A 24368-nucleotide genomic window follows, 5' to 3' on the forward strand; every position below is an offset into this window, starting at 1 on the left:
CCCAATTTTTTATTTTCCAAAGGGTAACAGGAGAAATTGGACCCCAAGAGTTGTTGTCCAATTTGTCCCGAGTATGCTGATACCCCATGTGTGGGGGGACCACTGTTTGGGCACACATCGGGGCTCGGAAGGGAAGTAGTGACGTTTTAAAATGCAGACTTTGATGGAATGGTCTGCGGGTGTCATGTTGCATTTTCAGAGCCCCTGATGTACCTAAACAGTAGAAACCCCCCACAAGTGACCCCATTTTGGAAACTAGACCCTCCAAGGAACTTATCTAGATATGTGGTGAGCATGTTGAACGCCCAAGTGCTTCACAGACATTTGACGCAGAGCCGTGAAAATTAAAAAAAAAAATTTTTTCCACAAAAATGATTTAACCCCCAATTTTTTTTTATTTTCGCAAGGGTAACAGGAGAAACTGGACCCCAAAAGTTGTTGTCTAATAAGTCCTGAGTACGCTGATGCCCCATATGTGGGGGTAAACCACTGCTTGGGCGCACAGCAGAGCTCAGAAGGGAGGGAGCACCATTTGACTTTTTGAGCGCAAAATTGGCTGTCGCGTTTGGAGACCCCCTGATGTACCTAAACAGTGGAAACACCCCCAACCCTAATGCCAACCCTAACCCCAAAACACCCAACCCTAATGCCAACCCTAACTTTAGCCCCAACCCTAACTTTAGCCCCAACCCTAACTTTACATTACATCAGAGGACAGAGAATGACACATCGCACTTTTTTTTTCGTTCTCCGGTAAACTTAATACCGGCGATCGCAAAATGGGTTGGTAAAAACCGACCTCGATCATGTTTTTTGCGGTCTCGGCTACCCCCGGCAGCCGAGACCCCAAGATCTGCCAGGTGCCGGCCGGCGGGCGAACTGCGCCCAACTCCGTTTAGCCCAACTCAGTTTAGCCCAACTGTAACCCTAATTGGAAAATGGAAATACATACTTTTTTTTATTTTATTATTTTTTTCATAACTAAGGGGGTGATAAAGGGGGGGGGGGGGGGGGGGGGGGTATTTACTATTTTTTTATTTTGATCACTGTGATAGATCCCATCACAGTGACCAAAATGAAACAATAGGAAGAATCTTCCTCTGCCGGCCTGCAGATCACGGCGAGCACACTGCGCATGCGCCTGCCATTTTCTTACTGGAGGAAGAAGCCGGTGGCCAAGAGGGGAAGCAGGAGGACCCAGGGACACCGGTAAGTATGACAGGGTCCCCGAACCCCCTATTTCGCTGGCCTCTGATGTGCGATCACATCAGAGGACAGAGAATGACATCGCTTTTTTTTTCTTCCGTTCGCTGGTAAACTGTTAATACCGGCGATCGCAAAACAGGGGTCAGTAAAAACCGACTACGATCATGTTCTTTGGGGTCTTGGCTACCCCCGGCAACCGAGACCCCAAGATCTGCCAGGTGCCTGCCAGAAGGAGATGGCAGCGCCCATGGGGAAGAATCGTGGACCCCATTTTTCTGTCCTCTGATGTGCGATCACATCGGAGGACAGAGAAATTAAATGGCAAACAGTTTTTTTGTGTGTGTGTTTTTGCGGTCGCCGGTAAACTGTTAATTACCGGCGATCACAACCCGGGGATCAGTAAAAACTAACCCGAATCATGTTCTCTGGGGTCTCGGCTACCCCCAGCAACAGAGACCCGAGAGAAAATCCAACTCTGGGGGCGGTAAACACTTTTTCCACTTTTGTCCGTTAATTAACGGCGCTGTGGTTTAAGTACCCTTACCTACCGCCGTTAAAAGGCACATCGGCGATCGTTAAGGGGTTAACTGACACCTGAACAAATAGTTTTCGGCTGTGAAATTTGGATGGTCTTTGTAATATGTATGGGTGAAGATGAAGAACCTTGTGCCACGGGCGAGTTGATAGTTACGGCTGGTACACTCCTCTATAAGCATCTCAAGACCATCTTGCACTGTACCCTTTATACAGACACGTGCGTCTTTGGCAACCAATTTCTCACGGGCATCTTTTATGCCGAGCTTCAGATGCACATCCGTAACACCTATCTTCTGACGGGCATCAAACGCATTCTGGTAATTGGTGGGGAGTAATCGACTAATCATTGCAGGCTGGAAAAAAAAAATTATGAGGCCCTCCTCCAAGTTTCTTCCAAGTGGATTGGGGTGCATGCAAATTTGGGGCAGGCCTTGCATTCACTGCATAGCCAAACAGTATGGGAGACCCAGTTCATAATAATGGGAACTGTAGGGGTTGGTCAGCTGCTTCAACAATGCAGTTCTCAATTTTTGGGTCTTCATCCACAGATTCTGCACTGCAGATTTTTCAGCTTCAACATTGAAATTCTCCACTGCAGGTTCTTCATCCTCAACACTGCAATTCTCCTCTCTAGGTTCTTCAGGCTCACGACTGCAATTCTCCACTGCTGGCTTTTCATCTAAAAACACTGCAATTCTCAGATGCAGGTTCTTCAGGTTTAATCACTGCAATTCACTGCATAGTCAGACAGTATTGGTAGTACCAACTTCCTAATAATGGGAACTTTGGTTTCATGTGGCCATCCACTACGTCTTTTCAAAGGGTTATTGGGGTGCATGTAACTTTGTGGCAAGGTGGGCCTTGCATTCAATGCATAGGCAAACACTATGGGAGACCCATTTCTTATAATGGTAACATTTTTTCATGAGGCTTTCATGTATGTCTCGTCAAAGGGGTATTGGGGTCCGTCCTTATTTTTGGCAGCCCAGCCACTCACTGCATAGGCAATAACAGTATAGGAGACCCACTGTTTAAAGGGAACCTATCACCCCGTTTTTTAAAGATTAGATAAAAATAGTGTGAAATAGGGGCAGAGCTGGGCTTTACATTAGTGCCTTTTTGTTGCCTTTATTCCCCCGTTAGGCTGCCGAAATACCTGTGTGAAGTGGCCGTTTTGTCCTGTCACTCAAGTTGGTCAGGTCGGATGGGCGTGGTTACAGCGCTTTTTTTTTCCCCTCAGAAACCTGCTCATCATTACGTTGGTGGCGTAGTGGTGTGCGCATGTCCAAAGCGAAGATCCACTGCCCAGGAGATTCAAAACAGCGCGGGCTTCGCTATTCGCCATTTACCGGTGGGCGCGGCCATCTTTCCTGTGGCCGCGCGTGCGCAGATGGAGCGCTCTGCTGCCCGGTCTTCAGGAAAATGGCCGCCGCGATCTCCATCTGCGCACGCGCGGAATCCCGCGGCCATTTTCCTGAAGCCCGGGCAGCAGAGCGCTCCATCTGCGCACGCGCGGCCACAGGAAAGATGGCCGCGCCCACCGGTAAACTGCGAATAGCGAAGCCCGCGCTGTTTTGAATCTCCTGGGCAGTGTATCTTCGCTTTGGACATGCGCACACCACTACGCCACCAACATAATGATGAGCAGGTTTCTGAGGGAAAAAAAGCGCTGTAACCACGCCCATCCGACCTGACCAACTTGAGTGACAGGACAAAGCGGCCACTTCACACAGGTATTTCGGCAGCTTAACGGGGGAATAAAGGCAACAAAAAGGCAGTAATGTAAAGCCCAGCTCTGCCCCTATTTCACACTATTTTTATCTAATCTTTAAAAAACGGGGTGATAGGTTCCCTTTAATAATGGGAACAACAAAGCACAGCCGGCTGATGGCCCTTTAACGAATATTAATGCCGCCTGATGCCCCCATAAAAATAGGCTTTGTGACTTTCAGAGTCCCTCCTTCATAAATTAAACAGGATGTGTCTGATGATGTGTCACACACCACAAGGCCAGCTTAGGTTGTTAAATGTTACAATGACATTTCCCAGTGAATGAATTTGTGTTGGTTGAAAGCAATTCTAAAGTTCAAAAATGCTAGTTGTGAACACAGCCCAAGTGGTGGAGGTACATTTTGGGGGGGGTATTTATTTTGCCTTACATACAAGTCATTACCCCGGAAAGTATGTTCCTTAACATATTTCCCAGGAAAATCCATTTTGGTTTCGTTTTTTGTATGTTATAGTGAGCGCATGTAAAAGTGGCATAGCACTGACAACATTGTTCACAGCAGTGACCTAGGAGTCAAATGCTTTCAGGTTCAGGAATCTTCCTCATGATGTTCCCATGTCATTTGAGCACTGTTCCCATAGATTTCTGATGTTTTGATACCCTAAAAAGACATCGGGGGGGAGGGGGGGGGGGACACGGCAAAAAAGCTCGGGTTTCCCATAGACTTACACTAGGCTCTTTGCTCGGGTCGAGCACCCAAGCAATCCAATTTGCTCGACCCGAGCAACGAACACCAGAGCATTTTAGTGCTCGCTCATCATTACTGGTCTCCATTTTTTCATCATCTGCATAATCATTTTATGATTTCCATAAAACCAGACTTTTCCTCTTTGTGCTGCAATTTCATTGTTCAGGAGTGTGTGTATTATATTCATCATAATATATTGTGTACTGGGCTAATATTTTGATTTCTTTTGTATTGTACAGATTTATTATAGTGGTTTGCAAAAGAATTTTATTTTTATTTTTTTTGAGCGTTTGAACATTTGTTGTTCGCTTCATGATAAAAAGAAGACCAAATGTGGCATAACTATAAATTTCAGTGTGTATAACTATTGCCCCTCCCCCTAAAATTAGTACTTTTCAGACCCTCCTTTTGTGGCAATTACAGATGCAAGCCACTTTAGACAGGTCTTCATTAACTTTCCACTGGAATTTTTGTCCATTCCTTAAGGAAAAATTTCTGTAGCTCCTTCAAGTCAGATGGCTTCCTCAGTGACCTTCAAGTCTGATCACAGATTCTCAACTAGGACAGACTGAAAAGTTTTGCTCAAGAATGTCCCTGTAATTCACAGACCCCAATCTTCCCTCGACTCGTAGCATTTTCCCTATACCTGCTGCCAAAAAATATCCCCACAGCATGACGCTGCCATCATGTTTCGCTGGAGCGCGGGGGGGGGGGGTTGTGTTCTGGGGGTATTGGTTCGGCACCAGTCATAGGGTTTGAAAAGTTCAATTTTTGGTCACATCTGACCAGAGCACCTTCCAGCATACATTTGAGGAATCTCCCACATATATTTTGGAAAACTCAAAACCAGACTAACCAAAAAAATTCTAAGTAAAGGCTTTTTCTGTCCACTCTTCCATAAAGGCCAACTCTATGGAGTATACAGCTTATTGTGGTTGTATGGACCGATACTCCAGTCTCTCCAGCTTCTTCAGGGTTACCTTTGGTCTCTGTACTGCCTCTCTGATTAGTGCCCAGGCCGAGAGTTTCCGTGGGCGGCCCTCCCTTGGCAGGTTTGTTGTGGTGCCATGTTCTTTCCATTTGATGGTGCTCTGGGGAGTGGGGGGGGGGAAGAGATCTTCAGAGATTGGGAAACTATTTTTTTTATTTTTAATAACCCAATCTGGACTTGTACTTCTCAACAACTTTATCCCTGCCTTGTTTAGAAATCTCCTTTGTTTTCATGGTGTTTGGCCAGCGGTGCCTCTTGCTTAATGGTGTTGCAGCCATTGTAGCCTTTTTAGAAAAGGTGTGTATATACTGACAAAATGTAAAACTTAGATTGCACACAGGTGGACATCCTTTTACTAAGCATGTGACTTATGAAGGAAATTGGCAAAAAAAAAGGTAAATGATTCATAGCAAAAGGGGTGAATACATATGCATGACCCAATTTTTAGTTATTTGATCTCAGAAATGTAATTTATGCCTTTATTATTCTCACTTCAACTGAGACTGTTTAGTACTGATGCAATCACACACATCAGATTAAATATATCTAAACACAGGTTGTAACTAACAAAATAGATAAAAAGGCAAGGAGAGGGAGGTGGTTTGAATACTTCCGCGTGTGTGTATACACACTGTACATTTTTTATGACATTTATGTATGCACTAGATGGTGACCCGATTCGAACGTATCGGGTATTCTAGAATATGCATGTCCACGTAGTATATTGGCCAGTCACAGTATATTGCCCAACCACGTAGTATATTGCACAGCAACGTAGTATACAGCACAGAGCCACATAGTATATTGCCCAGTTACGTAGTATATTGCCCAGTTACGTAGTATATTGCCCAGTTACGTAGTATACAGCACAGAGCCACGTAGTATATTGCCCAGCCACGTAGTATATTGGTCAGACATGTAGTATATGGCCCAGCCACGTATATCACAGGTTAAAAAATAAAAAATAAACATACTCACCTTCCGAGGGCCCCTTGTAGTTCTGTCGCCTCCTTCTCGCGCAGGCCCCATGATGTCGCGGTCACATGACCGTGACGTCACGGCAGGTCCTTCTCGTAGACCATCCTTTCCACCGGAACCTGCCGCTTGCATGGACCGGTCACCGGAGCGTCGCGAGGAGCGGGAAAGGCGGCGGAAGGTGAGTGAGTATACAATGATTTTTTTAATTATTATTATTTTTAACATTAGATGTTTTTACTATTGACGCTGCATAGGCAGCTGTTGTGAGTTCTGCTCTTGGGCTCCCTCCGGTGGTTTTAAGTGGTACTGCTGCTCCTTGGATTTAGTAGTCAGCAGCTGTTTCCACTGATTGTCTTTCTGGCTCGGCTATTTAGCCTGGTTCCATCCTTCAGCCTGTGCCAGTTGTCAATGGTTCCTGGTTGGATTCACATCTCTTCTTGAATTTCCCTGATATTCTGACCAGTTCAGCAAAGATAAGTCCTTGCTTTGTTCTTTTGCAGTCCACTTGTTGTGGACTTTATCTTTCTGCACTTTCTATGTTTTTTCTAGTCCAGCTTGTCAGTATGGATTTATTCAGTTAAGCTGGAAGCTCTGGGAAGCAGATTTACCCTCCACACCTTTAGTCAGGTGTGGAGATTTTTGTAAACTCTGTGGTGGATTTTTCTAGTTTTTAATACTGACCACACAGTATTCTGTCCTGTTCTTTTTATCTAGCTAGACTGGCCTCCTTTGCTACATCCTGGTTTCATTCTGTGTATGTCATTTCCCTATCCACTGACAGTCAATATTTGTGGGGGGCTGTCCTATCCTTTGGGAATTTTCTCTGAGGCAAGATAGCTTTCCTGTTTCTATCTTTAGGAGTAGTTAGTCCTCCGGCTGTGACGAGGTGTCTAGGGAGTGACAGGAACATCCCACGGGTACTTCTAGTGTTGTGATAAGCTCAGGAACTGCGGTCAGTACAGGTACCACCTCCTCCAGAGCACGTCCCATGTTGCTCCTTAACCACCAGCTCATAACAGGCAGCATCAATAGTAAAAACTTGTTCACACAGGGTTAATAGCGGCGGTAACGGAGTGAGTTACCCGCGGCATAAGGCGGTCCGTTACCGCTGGCATTAACCCTGTGTGAGCGGTGACTGCGGGGAGTATGGAGCGGGCACTGACTGCAGGGGAGTAGGGAGGGACTAATCGGACTGTGGCTGTCGCTGATTGGTCGCGGCAGCCATGACAGGCAGCTGGCGAGACCAATCAGTGACTGGGATTCCATGACAGACAGAGGCCGCGACGAATGAATATCCGTGACAGAAAGAAAGACAGACAGAAGGACAGACAGACGGAAGGGACCCTTAGACAATTATACAGTAGATTAGAAAAGTGTGTGTGTGTGTGTGTGTGTGTGTGTGTGTGTGTGTGTGTGTGTGTGTGTGTGTGTGTGTGTGTGTGTGTGTTTGTTTTATAAAAAAATATATATATTAGGAAGATATTAATACTCCTACAGGGTCTTGTGTGAACAAATGATTGCCCCCTAAATCTAATAACTGGTTGGGCCACCCTTAGCAGCAACAACTGCAATCAAGAGTTTACGATAACTGGCAATGAGTCTTTTAAAACGCTCTGGAGGACATTTGGCCCACTCATCTTTGCAGAATTGTTGTAATTCATCCAAATTGGGGTTTGCAAGCACGAACAGCCTTTTGAAAGGTCATGCCACAGAATCTCAATCAGATTAAGGTCAGGACTTTGACTAGGCCACTGCAAAGACTTAAGAAAAACAAAATTAAGTCATTCAGAGGTGGACTTGCTGGTGCATTTTGGGTCATTGTCCTGCAGCACAACCCAAGTGTGCTTCAGCTTGAACTCACGAACAGATGGCCAGACATTCTTCAGGATTTTTTGGTAAACAGCAGAATTCATGGTTCCATTTACCACAGCAAGTCTTCCAGGTCCCGAAGCAGCAAAACAGCTCCAGAGCACCGCACTATCACCATCATATTTTACGGTTATTATTTTCCTTTTCTGAAATGCTGTGTTACTTCTACGCCTGATGTAATGGGACATACATCTTCTAGAAATTACAAATTTTGTCTGGTTAATCCACTGGTTAATCCAGAGTATTCTCCCATATGTCTTGACAACCCTTATTGTTTTTGTTGATAAGCAGTGGATTATTATAACCCAGACTCCACGCAAAATCTTACTTCCTTCGAAACCCTCTGCGTTAAAGCATCTAGACCTTCAAAAGTACTCTCCACAATATACCATTCACTTTTAACCGAAAATCTCTGTTTAAAAAGAGCTTACATTACAAAATGGGAAAAGGACCTGGGCTATTCGCTTTCCAGGGCTCAGGTACAACACATTTATAATCACCCACACGGTCCTACAAGATGTGTTAGGACTCAGGAAAACTCCTACAAAATAATATCAAGGTGGTATATATCTCAGACGCAAATTCGGACCTGGAGGGCGGATAACCCAACCTCGTGTTGGAGATGTGAGAAAGGGGTCGGAGACTACTTGCATTTATGGTGGTCATGCCCAACTATAAAAATCTTTTGGTCATTGGTGGAGAAGACCATTCAAGTAATTACGAGGAAGACACTGAGGTTGACTCCCAAAATTGCACTCTTAAATCTTCCTATGGGGTCCGAGTATACCTATTTATCCACTCTCATCGGCAATATCATAGCTGCTGCTAAACTCCTGATTCCGGTATATTGGAAGTCGCCGAATGTACCCTCACACTCAGCTACTAACGAAAATAGACCAACTATACCGCATAGCCAAACTGGTTGCTTCAGTTAATCACTCGTGGGCAAAATTTACAGAACAATGGCGTCCATGGGCCCTATATAGAGCTCACAAGTATATTGAATCTGAAGATGCACATTGATGACCATACGCGGTTATTACAAAGTGCTCTTCCCTCTCCCCCCCCCTCCCTCCCTTCTCTAAATCACCCTCTCTAAATCACCCTCTCTTTCTTTTTCTACCTGCTAACCCCCCTACTTACTATATTTTCTACTTTTCCATTGTTAAATTCTCTTTTGGAATCTTTTTTTTTCTGTTTGAAACTAAGACGAGTTATAACCAATGTCTTACCCCACAGACCAGCTGTCATCTGACGAGATCTATTGATTTACGATAAGTGATCACCTTGAGGTGGCTGTTTGTATTGCAATACTTCATCGTTATTACTCATGCTAAATCTCAAGTTCTATATACATGATTTATGCTTGATCATTTGTCTGTACAATTTGTCCCATGACCTCATCGCGTTATATCTCGATATAATTTGTTACTGTATGTTTAAACATGTTGAAACCAATAAAAAGAACATTGAAAAGAAAAGATAAGCAGTGGGTTTTCATCTTGGAATTCTGCCTTGAAGGCCATTTTTGCACACAGTCTTTTTCTTAGGTCGGCGTCACACTTGTGAATTCAATGCAAGAAACTTGAATCAAGTCCCGCAATGCCACCGGCACTCGGGACCGGAGCGTTCAGCTGCATAGAAATACATGCAGCCGCAAACTCCGGTCCCAAGTGCCGACACCTGATGCGAGAGACTGGTGCGAGTTTCTCGCATTGAACTCGCAAGTGTGACCTCAGCCTTATGGTGGAGTCATGAACACTGACCTTAACTGAGGCAAGTGAGGCCTGCAGTTCTTTGGATGTTTTTGTGGGGTCTTGTGATCTCTTATGAATTGTCGCTGTGCTCTTAGGGGAATTTTGATCAGACGGTCACTCCCAGAGAGATTCAACACTGCTCCAAGTTTTTGCCATTTGTGGGTAATTGTTCTAACTGTGGGTTGCTGGAGTCCCAAAGCATTAGAAATGGCTTTATAAGTTTTTCCAGACTGAGATCTCAATTACTTGGTTTCTCATTTGTTCCAGAAATTCTTTAGATTGCGGCATAATGTCTAGCTTTTGAGGATCTTTTGGTTTACTTCACTTTGTCAGGCAGGTCCTATTTAAGTATTTTCTTAACCCCTTCACCCCCGGAGCTTTTTCCGTTTTTTCGTTTTTCGCTCCCCTCCTTCCCAGAGCCATAACTTTTTTTATTTTTCCATCAATATGGCCATGTGAGGGCTTATTTTTTGCAGGACGAGATGCACTTTTGAAAGATACCATTGGTTTTACCATGCCGTGTAACAGAAAACGGGACAAAAATTCCAAGTGTGATGAAATTGCAAAAAAAGTGCAATCTCACACTTGTTTTTTGTTTGGCTTTTTTGCTAGGTTCACCAAATGCTAAAACTAACCTGCCATTATGATTCTCCAGGTCATTAGGAGTTCATAGACACCTAACATGTCTAGGTTGTTTTTTATCTAAGTGGTGAAAAAAAAATTCCAAAGTTTGCTAAAAAAAAAAAAAAATTGCGCCATTTTCCGATACCCGTAGCGTCTCCAATTTTCGTAATCTGGGTTCAGGTGAGGGCTTATTTTTTGCGTGCCAAGCTGGAGTTTTTAATGATACCATTTTGGTGTAGATACATTCTTTTGATTGCCCGTTATTGCATTTTAATTTTGGCGTTTTGATTTTTTTTCTCGCTACGCCATTTAGCGGTCAGGTTAATCCTTTGTTTTTATTGATAGATCGGGCGATTCTGAACGCGATGATACCAAATATGTGTATGTTTGATTTTTTTTTAATTGTTTTATTTAGATTTTTGATTATATTTGATTTTTGATGATATTTTTAAACACTTTTTTTTTTTAAATGTTGGCATGCTTCAATAGCCTCCATAGGAGGCTAGAAGCATGCACAACTCGATCGCCTCTGCTACATAGAGGTGAAGTACAGATCACCTCTATGTAGCAGAAATGCAGGTGTACTTTGAACGCCGACCACAGGGTGGCGCTCAAAGCAATCGGCCATCAACAACCATAGAAGTCTCAAGGAGACCTCTGGTTGTTATGGCAATGCATCGATGACCCCCGATCATGTGACGGGGGTCAGCGGTGCGAGCACTACCAGCCGCGCGGCCGGGAGCGCTAGTTAAATGCCGCTGTCAGCGCTTGACAGCGGCATTTAACTAGTTAATGGGCGCGGGCGGATCGCGATTCCACTCGCGCTCATTGCGCGCACATGTCAGCTGTACAAAACAGCTGACATGTCGCGGCTTTGAGGTGGGCTCACCGCCGGAGCCCACCTCAAAGCAGGGGATCTACCAGCTGACGTACTATTCAGTCAGCCGGCAGAAAGGGGTTAATCGAGAACAAGTGTGCCAGTAATCAGGCCTGGATGTAGCTAGAGAATTTCAATTCAGTTTCCCAAATATGTGAAACCTGACACAGGCTTACCGCAACAGAAAGTAGCCAGAAAACCGCAGTGTTTTATATCTCCTACTCCTGCACTAATTAGAAGCACTTCAGTCTCATATTAAATGGTGGGAGTTTCTTTTAGCAGTGCAGGGGTTAATCTGCTCAGTTGAGAGTTCCTGGAATCTTTCCTGCATTAAGCCTCAGCTGCCCACTATTAGCCACTCCCATCTCCTATATAATCTGGACTCTGACTAGAACTGATTGTTAAAGCAAGCGTTTGCTGCATGGCTGGAGGTTGTTGGTGGTTATTATTGGAGAAGGCGTTTGGTGGATTTATCTGTAACTGTTGCTAGGTTTTGACTGTATGATAATTCCCTTTCTTCTCCTACTTTGGTTTAACCCCATCCTCCACTCTCTGATGCATTTCTCTGTTATATGTGTCAGTATATTTGCATGGTTGGTATTTTTTATTACTAATGTTCGTATTACCTTGTTTGGTTGGTGTACTACGGTATATTATTATTATTATTATTATTATATATTTTATAGCGCCGCTTATTCCATGGCGCTTTACATGTGAACAGGGCAAATATAGACAAGTACAATAAACCATGAGTAAAACAAGGCACACACAAGTACAGGAGGAGAGCGGACCCTGCCCGCGAGGGCTCACAGTCTGCAGGGGATGGGTGAGGATACACTAGGAGAGGGTAGAGCTGGTCATGCGGCAGTTCAGTAGACTGAGGATCACTGCAGGTTGCAGGCTTGTCGGAAGAGGTGGGTCTACAGGTTCCTTTTGAAGATTTCCGTTGTGGGCGTGAGCCTGATGTGTTGGGGTAGAGAGTTCCAGAGTATAGAGGAAGCATGGGAGAAGTCTTGGTTGTGGGAGGAAGAGATGAGGAGGAGTAGAGAAGGAGATCATGAGACGATCGAAGGTTGCGTGTAGGTAGGTACCGGGAGACCATGTCACAGATGTATGGAGGAGACAGGTTGTGAATGGCTTTGTATGTCATTGTTAGTGTTTTGAACTGTAGACTCAGGGCAATAGGAAGCCAATGAAGGGCCTGGAAGAGAGGAGAGGCTGGGGAATAACAGGGAGACAGGTGGATTAGTCGGGCAGCAGAGTTTAGAATGGATTGGAGTGGTGCCAGAGGCAAGACCAGAAAGTAGGAGGTTGCAGTAGTCGAGGTGGGAGATGAGGGCATGTACTAGTGTTTTTGTGGTTTCAAGGTCAAGGAATGCACGGATCCGGGAAATGTTTTGGAGTTGGAATCGGCAAGGAGGAGGCAAGGGCTTGGATATGTGGCTTGAAATAGATGGTAGAGTCAGGAATCACCCGAGGCAGCAACTCAGTCACTTCAGTTATGGCAGTTTCAGTTGAGTGATGTGATCGGAAACCAGATTGTAACTGGTCAAAGAGGGAACAGGAGGACAGTTCAAGATGGACATGCTGTTCCAGTAGTTTTGAGGCATAAGGGAGAAGGGCTATCGGGCGATAGCTGGACACAGAGGATGGGTCGAGGGAGGGTTTTTTGAGGATAGGTGTGATTGATGCATGTTTGATACTACTTTTACCCTCTTCCCTAGGTGGGGGAAGGGTACAGACTGAAGGCGGATTCAGGAGCTAAGGGTACCGTCACACATTGAAATTTTCATCGCTGCGACGGCACGATTCGTGACGTCGCAGCGTCGTATAATCATCGCTCCAGCGTCGTAGACTGCGGTCACACGTTGCAATCACGGCGCTGGAGCGATGCCGAAGTCCCCGGGTAACCAGGGTAAACATCGGGTAACTAAGCGCAGGGCCGCGCTTAGTAACCCGATGTTTACCCTGGTTACCAGCGTAAACGTAAAAAAACAAACAGTACATACTCACCCGTCGGTGTCCTTCAGGTCCCTTGCCATCTGCTTCCTGCTCTGAGTGCAGCCGTACAGTGAGAGCAGAGCGCAGCACCGCTGTGATCTGCTCTCACTTTCCGGCCGGCACTCAGAGCAGGAAGCAGACAGCAAGAGACCTGAAGGACACCGACGGGTGAGTATGTACGGTTTGTTTTTTTACGTTTACGCTGGTAACCAGGGTAAACATCGGGTTACTAAGCGCGGCCCTGCGCTTAGTTACCCGATGTTTACCCTGGTTACAAGCGAAGACATCGCTGGATCGCTGTCACACACAACGATCCAGCGATGTCAGCGGGTGATCAAGCGACGAAAGAAAGTTCCAAACGATGTGCTACGACGTACGATTCTCAGCAGGGTGTCTGATCGCAGTAGCGTGTCAGACACTGCGATATCGTAACGATATCGCTAGAACGTCACGAATCGTAACGTCGTAGCGATGGAAATTTCAATGTGTGACGGTACCCTAAGGCAAGGAACGTGACCCCAGCAGCTTCACCATCAGGACACCAGACAACAGAGTCATTGCAAAACCACAGTTAATTTACATTTTGGGGGATAATCACTTTCACACATGCTCTGTAAGATTGGACTCTATCCTTAATAAGACCTTAATTTCAAAACTGCATTTTGAGTTTACTTGCGTTATCTTTGTCTAATATTTAAATTTGTTTGGCGATCTGAAACATTTAGGTGTCACAAACCTGCAGAAAAATAGGAAGTCAGGAGGGGGCAAACACTTTCACATAACTAATATTTACACACACACACACACACACACACGGGACAATAAGTATTTGATACACTGCAGATTTTGTAAGATATCTACAAAGAATGGAGAGGTCGGTAATTTTTATCTACTTTCACACTAGCGTTTTTGGCAGCAATGCGTCGTTTAGGAGAAAAACCCTAATAGACTAACCATAGACTAACATTACCGACGCATTGCGACGCAGTGCCACACGTCGCAACAGTCGTGCGACGGTTGCGTCGTGTTTTGGCGCACCGCCGCCACAAAAAAGTTACATGTAACTTTTTTTGTGAGTCGGGACCGCCATTTTCGACCGCACATGCGCAGCCAAAACTCCGCATCCTCCTCCCCATACCTTGCAATGGGGCAGCAGAAGCGTCTTAAGACTGCTTCCGCTGCCCACGTCGGGCATTTTTGCCACAGTATGCGTCGGTACGTCGGGCCGACGAAGCGCGACGGCCCCGTACTGACGCTAGTGTGAAAGCAGCCTTAGCTACACTTCAACTGAGAGACAGAATCAAAGAGTAAAAAAAACCAGAAAATCACATTGTATGATTTTTACATATTTCATGCAATAAAATGAAATTACAGTAAGCATTTGATCACCTACCAATCAGCAAGAATTCTCGCTCACAGACCTGTTCGCTTTTCTTTAAGAAGCCCTCTTACTCTGCACTCATTACCTTTATTAACCCCTTCCCGCCGCGGCCCTTTTTCGTTTTTGTGTTTTCCTTTTTTCGCTCCCCCTCCTTCCCAGAGCCATAACTTTTTTATTTTTCCGTCAATATGGCCATGTGAGGGCTTATTTTTTGCAGGACGAGATGTACTTTTGAAAGATACCATTGGTTTTACCATGCCGTGTAACAGAAAACGGGACAAAAATTCCAAGTGTGGTGAAATTGCAAAAAAAGTGCAATTCCACACTTGTTTTTTGTTTGGCTTTTTTGCTAGCTTTACCAACTGCTAAAACTGACCTGATATTATGATTCTCCAGGTCATTACGAGTTCATAGACCCCTAAAATGTCTAGGTCATTTTTTTATCTAAGTGGTGAAAAAAAATTCAAAACTTTACAAAAAAAATACATACATACATACATACATACATACATACATACATACATACATACATACATACATACATACATACATACATACATACATACATACATACATACATACATACATACATACATACATACATACATACATACACATCATTTTCCGATACCCGTAGCGTCTCCATTATTTGTGATCTGGGGTTGGGTGTGGGCTAATTTTTTGCCTGCAGAGCTGTCACTTTTAATGATACCATTTTTGTGCAGATACGTTCTTTTGATCGCCCGTTATTGCATTTTAATGCAACGTCATGGCGACCAAAAAAAACGTAATTCTGACGTTTCGAATTTTTCTCACTACGCTGTTTAGCAATCAGGTTAATGGGTTTTTTATTGATAGATCGGGCGATTCTGAATGCAGCGATACCAAATATGTGTAGGTTTGATTTTTTTATTGTTGTATTTTGGATGGGGCGAAAGGGGGGGCGATTTAAACTTATATTTTTTTATTTTTTTCATATTTTTAAAAACATTTTTTTCACTTTTGCCATGCTTCAATAGCCTCCATGGGAGGTTAGAAGCTGGCACCGCTCGATCGGCTCAGCTACATAGCAACGATCATCAGATCGCAGGCTTGCTATGAGCGCCGATCACAGGATGGTGCTCACAGCAGGCCTGCATCAGTAACCATAGAGGTCTCAAGGACCTCTAGGGTTACCATCCTGATGCATCGCCGACCCCCGATCATGTGAAGTGGGTCGGCGATGCGCTCATTTCAGTCTGCGCGGCCAGAAGCGGTAGTTAAACGCCGCTGTCAGCGTTTGACAGCAGCATTAAACAGGTTAATAGCGGCGGGTGAATCGCGATTTTACCCGCCGCTATTGCGCGCACATGTCAGCTGTACAAAACAGCTGACATGTCGCGACTTGAAGTGGGCTCACCGCCGGAGCCCACATCAAAGGGGGAGACACGACATGCGCCGTACTAGTACGGCGCATGTCGTGAAGGGGTTAATTGCACCTGTTTGAATGCGTTCTGTATAAGGCCACTTGAGAGTGTGATGAGAGACATTCGTGTGAGTCTCTCCCATCAATACCCGGCACTCTGTACCGGAGCATGCGGCTGCATGTATTTCTATGCAGCTGAACGCTCCGGTCCCGAGTGCCGGCGGCAGCTCCGGGTATTGATGCGCAAGTTTCTCGCATCACACTCGCAAATGTGACCCCGGCCTAAGACACCCTGTCCACACAATCACGCACCAATCGCTCAACCGTGGCCAAGACCAAAGAGCTGTCTAAAGACAGCAGGTACAAAATTGTAGACCTCAGCAGGGATGGGATGGGCTACAGGTCAATAAGCAAGCAGCTTGGTGAGAAGGTAACAACTGTTGGTGCAATTAATAGAAAACGGAAGAAATGCAAGTTGACTGTCAATCTTCATCGGTCTAGGGCTCCATGCAAGACCTTGCCTCGTGGGGTAAGGATGATTCTTAGAAAGTTTAGGAATCAGCCCAGAACTACACAGGAGAACCTGGTCAATGACCTGAAGAGAGCTGCTGCCACAGTCTCAAACATTACCGTTAACACACTACGCAGTCATGGATTAAAATCCTGCATGGTACGCCAGCACATGTCCAGGCCCATTTGAAGTTTGCCAATGACCATCCGGATGATCCAGAGGAGGCATGGGAGAAGGTCATGTGGTCAGATGAGACCAATACCAGAACTTTTTGGTATTTTGGTATCCACTCCACACGCCATATTTGGAGGAAGAAGAAGGATGAGCACACGCCATATTTGGAGGAAGAAGAAGGATGAGTACAACCAAAAGAACAGCTGTGTCCCAACAATAAAGCATAGTGGGGGAAACATACTTTGGGACTGCTTTCTGCAAAGGAGACAGGACAACTGTACCGTATTAAAGGAAAGATGGAGCAGAATCATGTATCGCAAGATTCTGGCTAACAACCTCTTTTCTCAATAAGAGCATTGAAGATGGGTGGTAGTTGGGTCCAGCATGACCTGAAACACACAGCCAGGGCAACTAAGGAGTGGTTCTGTAAGAACCATTTCAAGGTCTTGGAGTGGCCTAGCCAGTCTCCACACCTAAACCAAATAGAAAATCTTTGAAACTCCTTGTTGCCCTACGACAGCCCGGAAACCTGAAAGATCTGCACGGAGGAAAGGGCCAAAATCCCTGCTGCAGTGTGGGCAAACTTGGTCAAAAACTACAGGAAATGTGTGACCTTATTAAAAGTTCTACTTTTCTACAGCATCAAATACTTATTTCATGAAATAAAATTCTAATTAATTATGTAAAAATCTTTAAAAAAAAAAAAATCCAGAAAATCACTAAGAATCTGTCTCACAGTTGAAGTGTACCTACAATAAAAATTACAGACCTCTCCATTCTTTGTAGGTGGGAAAACTCGGCAGTGTATCAAATACTTATTTTCCAGACTGTATACAAACAATATACAGTAAGTTATATAAATTTTCTAATACATATATAACCGTCATAAAACATGTACAGTGACTTACTATTTCAGTCAAAATATATTTATACACTGTGGTGAATAGGCCCACTTGGCTAACAGAGGTATACACAGGAACACTGTCTCTTTAAATCTTCCACTGGTTTATTAAAAGTACTGCATAAAGCAGTGCAACGTTAGCAAAAACAAACCCGGTCATCCTGGCCTAATAGAAAAACAAAAACAATGTATGGAGTAGTCTATGTTGCTCCAGGAATCTGTCCGCTCAGGAACAAACAACAAAAGGTTCAACTTTTGTTAACATAAAAGCACAGCTCCAGAGCTTGCACCTGCAGGCAACCATATACTGAATGCTCTAGAAAGCTGGGTTTTTATCCTCTGGACTCCTCCCACTCTATAGCTGTCAAATCAAGCTAGCACTAAACATGGCTGATTAACCACTTTCAGAACTTCGTGTGCTGGAGCATTTCCCTAGGTTGCCATCACTGAAGCAAAGCCCTTTATTGAAACATATCTCCCCCTCCAGTACTTTTGTCACAATACATTGCTAAATAAGAAAAGTGTGATTATCTAAACAAAACACCGTTTTCATTGTCAGGAGTGTAAACATGTCTTAGACATGTGAAACCATAAAAGGGACAAATATTTTATATGGCAGCTACCCTGTACCCTGGATCAGTAACGAGTATCTAGAACTATTAACCACTCAGGTGCAGATATGCATGTTTGAGGGATATACATATTTCCTGCAATGATAGCATTTCTTTATTGTGATCATTACAGAGCAAACAAGAGAAAAGTGCGTATGATAAGGGAACGTGTAAATATGAATACACTACACAATCTACCAGATACAAACGAAAATAAGCATGACAAAAAAAAAATGCACAAATAGTACCAAGAAATTAAAAAAAAAAAAGAAAAAAAAAGGGGGATAGGTTATAATACATATTTGACTATACGCTGATAAGTACCTGCCCACCTACCATTGTAAGAAGACTGGGACCCCTAAAGATGTATAGGTAATAAGGTGGCAAAAAAAGAGAATACAAGTATAACAAACTTAAAGAAATAAGAGCAACTAAATGCAATAATGAAACTTACGCAAGACACCCAGACACTGGGGTCTCCATGCTTGAATAGGAAGGGGCACGTCACCCCGTTCTCTCACTTATAAAGTTACATTAACCTTAAATACAAATGACAAAAAAATATGCTGTCAACACTCACCTGAGTATCAGTTAGATGTAAAATTGTCTTTTTATAGGATATTATATCAAAATCTGTCGCTTTCCAAACGGAATGGTTAAGAAGATCACCAACTTTCTTCTTACGGGTAATCACAATCAGATACATTCCTGAGAGATAGGAGAAAAACATTAGGCAAGAAAACAATCCCTTCTTAAAGCCTCAGACATCAGTATTTGTTCACATACGCAAAAAAAAAAAAATGGTCAGTGTCAGTGTTTTGGAACAGTTTCATGAATGTTTGATCAGTGTCAGTTTTTGTAATCTGCTTTATCAGTGATTTTGACGCATTGATAAATTACAAAGATTCTGCCATCCTTAGCAATGTTACTCGCATACTGCTCAATAAAACCATCCGTGGGCTGTCTGATTTACATGGACCAATAGTCTTTTTTAGAATAACTTTCTACTGTTTCAAGAATCAACAATTGTACAGTTAGGAAATATAAATATAGAAATATATAGAACTATATGGACAATGACCCAGTCTGTGATTTGGACTCAATGCATTTTTTTTTTTTTTTATTTAAAAAGAAACTACCCGTATTTTCCGGCGTATAAGACGACTTTTTAACCCCTCAAAATCTTCTTAAGTCGGGGGTCGTCTTATACGCCGGGTATAGATAAAATGTGCATATGGTGGGTGGGGGGCATGGGGGGGGGGGGGTTTTTTGGAGTGGTCCCGATGACGAAGAGAGGGGGCGTCTCACAGTAAAGTGTGAGTGGAGTATATCCCTCTATTACCCCATTGCGGCAGCGTGGGAGTCTCTGTGCTGGGAGCGGCAGCTCCTCTTCGTGCCGTGGGTGCTCTGTGCTGTGGGGCGGCGGCGCATCTTCGTGCCGTGGGTGCTGTGGGGCGGCGGCGCATCTTCTTGCAGCGTCAGGGCTCCTCCAGCATCTCCTCCAGGCCCGGAGGCACCGGCAGCCCCATTGCTGTGATGCGGTGACCTCCGGGAAAATGGCCGCTGCGCAGATTCAGATCTGAATCTGAGCATGCGCCGCCCCCAGCGGCCATTTTCCCGGAGGCCACCGCATCGCAGCCTTTGGGAAAATGGCCACTGCTCAGATTCAGATCTCGCCACTTCCTCATACTTCACCCCCATAGGTATTAACACAGACACACCCCTAGAATAAGTAGAAAAAGTAGAATGGTACGCCCTCTGTATCCAGCGCCTATTCAATACATTCACCCTCTCCCGCACTAAATGTGTCTCCAGCAGGCATATCATTGAAACCTTCTGTTCTCGAACATACTGTAACACTGCCGTCCGCCGTGTCTTATCCTCCAGACCTCTCACATTCCAACTCAATATTTTAGTACAATCCCCAATCATGTGGCTCATCATTTCTCATGGTATCCAATTTCCCAAGTTTAGGCTGTCCCAACCCTCCCTCCCCCCCTACCCCCACCCAACTGACCCCCCCTAACCCTCCCAATATAGCTAATTCTTTCTCTCATCAAGAGTGGGGCTCCACTGCCCATTGCGAACACTCTCACCTGCTTAACCCTCCCCTTTCGCGTCCCGCTGCCATAGCAATCATAATTTCCCCCCAACTTTTCACTTTAATATATCTAAACATTCAAACTTATATGAACATATATATAAAAAAAATATATATATACCAAACCAATTTACAGTTCCCTGGCCTAGCCCTCCTCCCTCATATTTAGTAGACGGTACTGTCCCCTCTGGCCAGTCAATTAACATGACCCAGCAAAACCCTCAGCAGTTGCTCAACTCTTTAACCAATGCTAACAAATGTAGAACCCTCTGCCAGCTATAGAGAAAACAATTCACAACCAGATATCGCCGAAATGTCAATCACCCATTCCCTTAAGCTTTTTCTCATTAGTATCAATCCACTGGGTAGCGTCCTCCGGTGTCAGGAAGAAGTGGGTCTTATTAAAAGCCACCAGTCTCAGCTTTGCGGGAAACATCACTGAATACTGCACTCCCAGCTCCCTCAGTCGTCGCTTGATTCCAGTAAACTTCATCCGTTGCTTCTGAACCGCAGCGGAATAGTCCGGCTAAATGGCGATTTTTTTGTCCTCCCGCCGTCAGATCCTCCATTTCTCTAGCCTTTCTAAGGATAATGTCTCTATCTCTGTAGTTCAATATTTTGGCAAGTATGGTACGAGGGTACGCTCCTGGGCCAGGGGGCTTTGATGGGATCCTATGAGCCAGTTCAACCGCAAAAACTTTTGTCAACACTGTGCTCTCAATTTTTTCCAGCAGCCAGCTTTCAACAAATTCTGTGGGGTTTCTCCCCTCAGTCTTTTCAGGCAGCCCCACTATACGTATATTATTTCTTCTGGATCTATTTTCCAGATCCTCATTTTTGGCCGTGAGCTCGGCTATTGCTTGGGCGAATTTCTTCTCAGCTTTTTGTAATCTAACTATGATCTTCTGCCGTGCTCACCCTCACCTCCACCACTCCTATACGTTTGTCCATCTTTTGTAGGGCTGCATTAATCTGTGCAGTGTCCCCTTTAACCTCCTGCATCTGCTGGGCCAGGGAATTCAGGGACTGCTGACATGAAGAGATCAGTGTGATAACATCTCTAATGGTCGGCTCCTCTGCCTGTGATATGCCTTCAGATCCCCCACTAGCCCCCACCATGCTTTCTCTCTCCTTCCCCTTCTGTACCTCGTGCTGCTGCACCAGGCCTGCTTCCTCCTCCTCCTTGTCAGCTCCAGCTCTGGGTCCTTGTTCTGCATCTGCAGCTTCCACCCTGGCATATTGCTGTAGCTTCGCCGCTACCTCCATGCGACGCTGACATGCTGCATTCTCCCTGTCAGCGTCTTCTCTGGCCTCAGCTCCATCTTGGCCGGCTCCTGCATCGCCCAGTCCTGCATCTTTCTGCCGCCTCCTGGTCATTGCTGCCAGCTCCGGTGCCTCCGTTCAGAACCGCAGTGCTCTCCGGACCTTCAGCCAGCCGGGCTCGGTAAATATACCCGAAAATCAGGGTTAAAACAGGATTTTAAGTCCTTCTGGCAGCGAGAGCACTCTTCCCTGCTTCCACTCACATGGCCAGCTAGGACACGCCCCCGTTTTAATATTTTATTATACTCTTAATCCACCTGAAGACCCTCGTTCTGTAAAAAAGAAAAAAGAAAAAAACAACAATATCCCATACCTTCCGTCGTTCAGACACATCCCAAGATATAAATCCATCTGAAGGGGTTAAATCATTTTACACCCAGGAGCTCTGCTAATGCAGCTGTGCTCCTGTCTGTAAAATCTGGGGAATGAATGGAGTGCAGGGGAATGTCCTGTAGTTACCTTGAGTCGCGGTGATGCGCCCTCTGCTGGATGTCCTCATATGACCTCGAGCCTGGGAACTTTTCCCAGAGTGTGACGCCGGCCTAAAAGAAAATATCCAAGAGTGACACCATTCTAAACACTGCACCCCTCAAGGTGAGCAAAACCACATTCAAGAAGTTTACTAACTTTTCTAGTGCTTCACGAGAACTAAATTAACATATTACTTTTTTCACAAAAAAAAAAATGGTAATTAGTTCTTACCGGTAATTGTATTTCCAGGAATCCACCTGACAGCACCATTGGAGAACGTCCTTCTTACCCTCAGTGGGACAGGAACAACAAGCGGTTAAAAGGACCCTCCCCACTCCACCCACCAGTGATTTTCTAAGTACCACATCTGTATGGATGCAAAAAGAAAGTTTATTAACAGTTATGCACCAATGTTACATCACATTAGTCAATAGTAAAGACTTGCAGTGGGAGGGAACTAGTAGTGCTGTCAGGTGGATTCCTGGAAATACAATTACTGGTAAGAACTAATTACCGTTTTCCAGCTCACCACCTGATAGCACCATTGGAGAAATACCAAAGGATGTTTAACTAGGGTGGGACTACTGCATGTAACACTTTTCTACCAAAAGCTAACTGGTCTGATGCAACATCTAATTTATAGTCATAAGAAAGATACCAGTTATATAAAAATATCCTACTATTTAGACTCACTCATTTAGCCAATTATACACAGGAGAACCAAGAGTTTGCTAAACATACCATTTATTATATCAAAAGTAATTTTACATAATAAAAATTGGATATTGTTGTATCTAATACATGTTAAGTGAATTACCCAGGTGAATAATTTGACCATAGGCCACCACAGGACTATCTATTATAACCAGTATAACTTTGCAGGCTTTAGCAGTGCACGATTTAGATGTACAGATGAATAGTGGAATCCCAACATACTGTTTTGTCATGAAAGGCTATTGTATTATAGCTCAATATCCATACAATGGGCCACCCATCATACTGCTCTACTTACATCAAATGCACAAGCCTATCTATCAATAGATTATTAATAATAATTACCCATTGGTGTTGTCCAGCTCCTGTGAAGCCCACGATCACCCCGTGGGGGTGATCGTGGGCTTCACAGGAGCTGGACAACACCAATGGGTAATTATTATTAATAATCTATTGATAGATAGGCTTGTGCATTTGATGTAAGTAGAGCAGTATGATGGGTGGCCCATTGTATGGATATTGAGCTATAATACAATAGCCTTTCATGACAAAACAGTATGTTGGGATTCCACTATTCATCTGTACATCTAAATCGTGCACTGCTAAAGCCTGCAAAGTTATACTGGTTATAATAGATAGTCCTGTGGTGGCCTATGGTCAAATTATTCACCTGGGTAATTCACTTAACATGTATTAGATACAACAATATCCAATTTTTATTATGTAAAATTACTTTTGATATAATAAATGGTATGTTTATCTAATTTATAGTGTCTAGCAAAGGTAGAAAGACTGGTCCAAGTCGCCGCCCTACAAATTTGCTCAGCTGAGGCTCCCACCTTCTCCGCCCATGATGTAGAGATAGCTCGAGTTGAATGGGCTCTAAGAGTATTCGGGGGATCTTTCCCTTGGTCTGTATAGACTAGGTTTATCATGGTTTTTATCCACCTAGCAATAGTTGATTTTGCTGCCTTACAACCTCTATTTGGACCCCCGTACTAAATGAACAAGTAAAGGTACCTTCACACGAAGCGACGCTGCAGCGATAGCGACAACGATGCCGATCGCTGCAGCGTCGCTGTTTGATCGCTGGAGAGCTGTCACACAGACCGCTCTCCAGCGACCAACGATGCCGAGGTCCCCGGGTAACCAGGGTAAACATCGGGTTGCTAAGCGCAGGGCCGCGCTTAGTAACCCGATGTTTACCCTGGTTACCAGCGTAAAAGTAAAAAAAACAAACAGTACATGCTCACCTGCGCGTCCCCCAGCGTCTGCTTCCTGACACTGACTGAGCTCCGGCCCTAACAGCACAGCGGTGACGTCACCGCTGTGCTTTCACTTTCACTTTAGGGCCGGCGCTCAGTAAGTGTCAGGAAGCAGACGCTGGGGGACGCTCAGGTGAGCATGTACTGTTTGTTTTTTTTACTTTTACGCTGGTAACCAGGGTAAACATCGGGTT

General features: G+C 44.5%; 1 protein-coding gene across 5 annotated transcripts in view; it reads right to left on the bottom strand.

The window, feature by feature from the left end:
• The window catches only part of SACM1L (SAC1 like phosphatidylinositide phosphatase), a 573015-nt gene that overhangs the window by 450196 nt on the left and 98451 nt on the right, over nt 1-24368 (bottom strand). For all 5 annotated transcript variants that reach the window (XM_077269423.1, XM_077269421.1, XM_077269419.1 and 2 more), the window contains exon 4: nt 18881-19008. In XM_077269423.1, coding sequence (XP_077125538.1) covers nt 18881-19008 — 128 coding nt within the window. The remainder of the gene's footprint in view (nt 1-18880; nt 19009-24368) is intronic.

This window comes from Ranitomeya variabilis, chromosome 6 (assembly GCF_051348905.1).
Source record: "Ranitomeya variabilis isolate aRanVar5 chromosome 6, aRanVar5.hap1, whole genome shotgun sequence".
NCBI lineage: Eukaryota > Metazoa > Chordata > Amphibia > Anura > Dendrobatidae > Ranitomeya > Ranitomeya variabilis.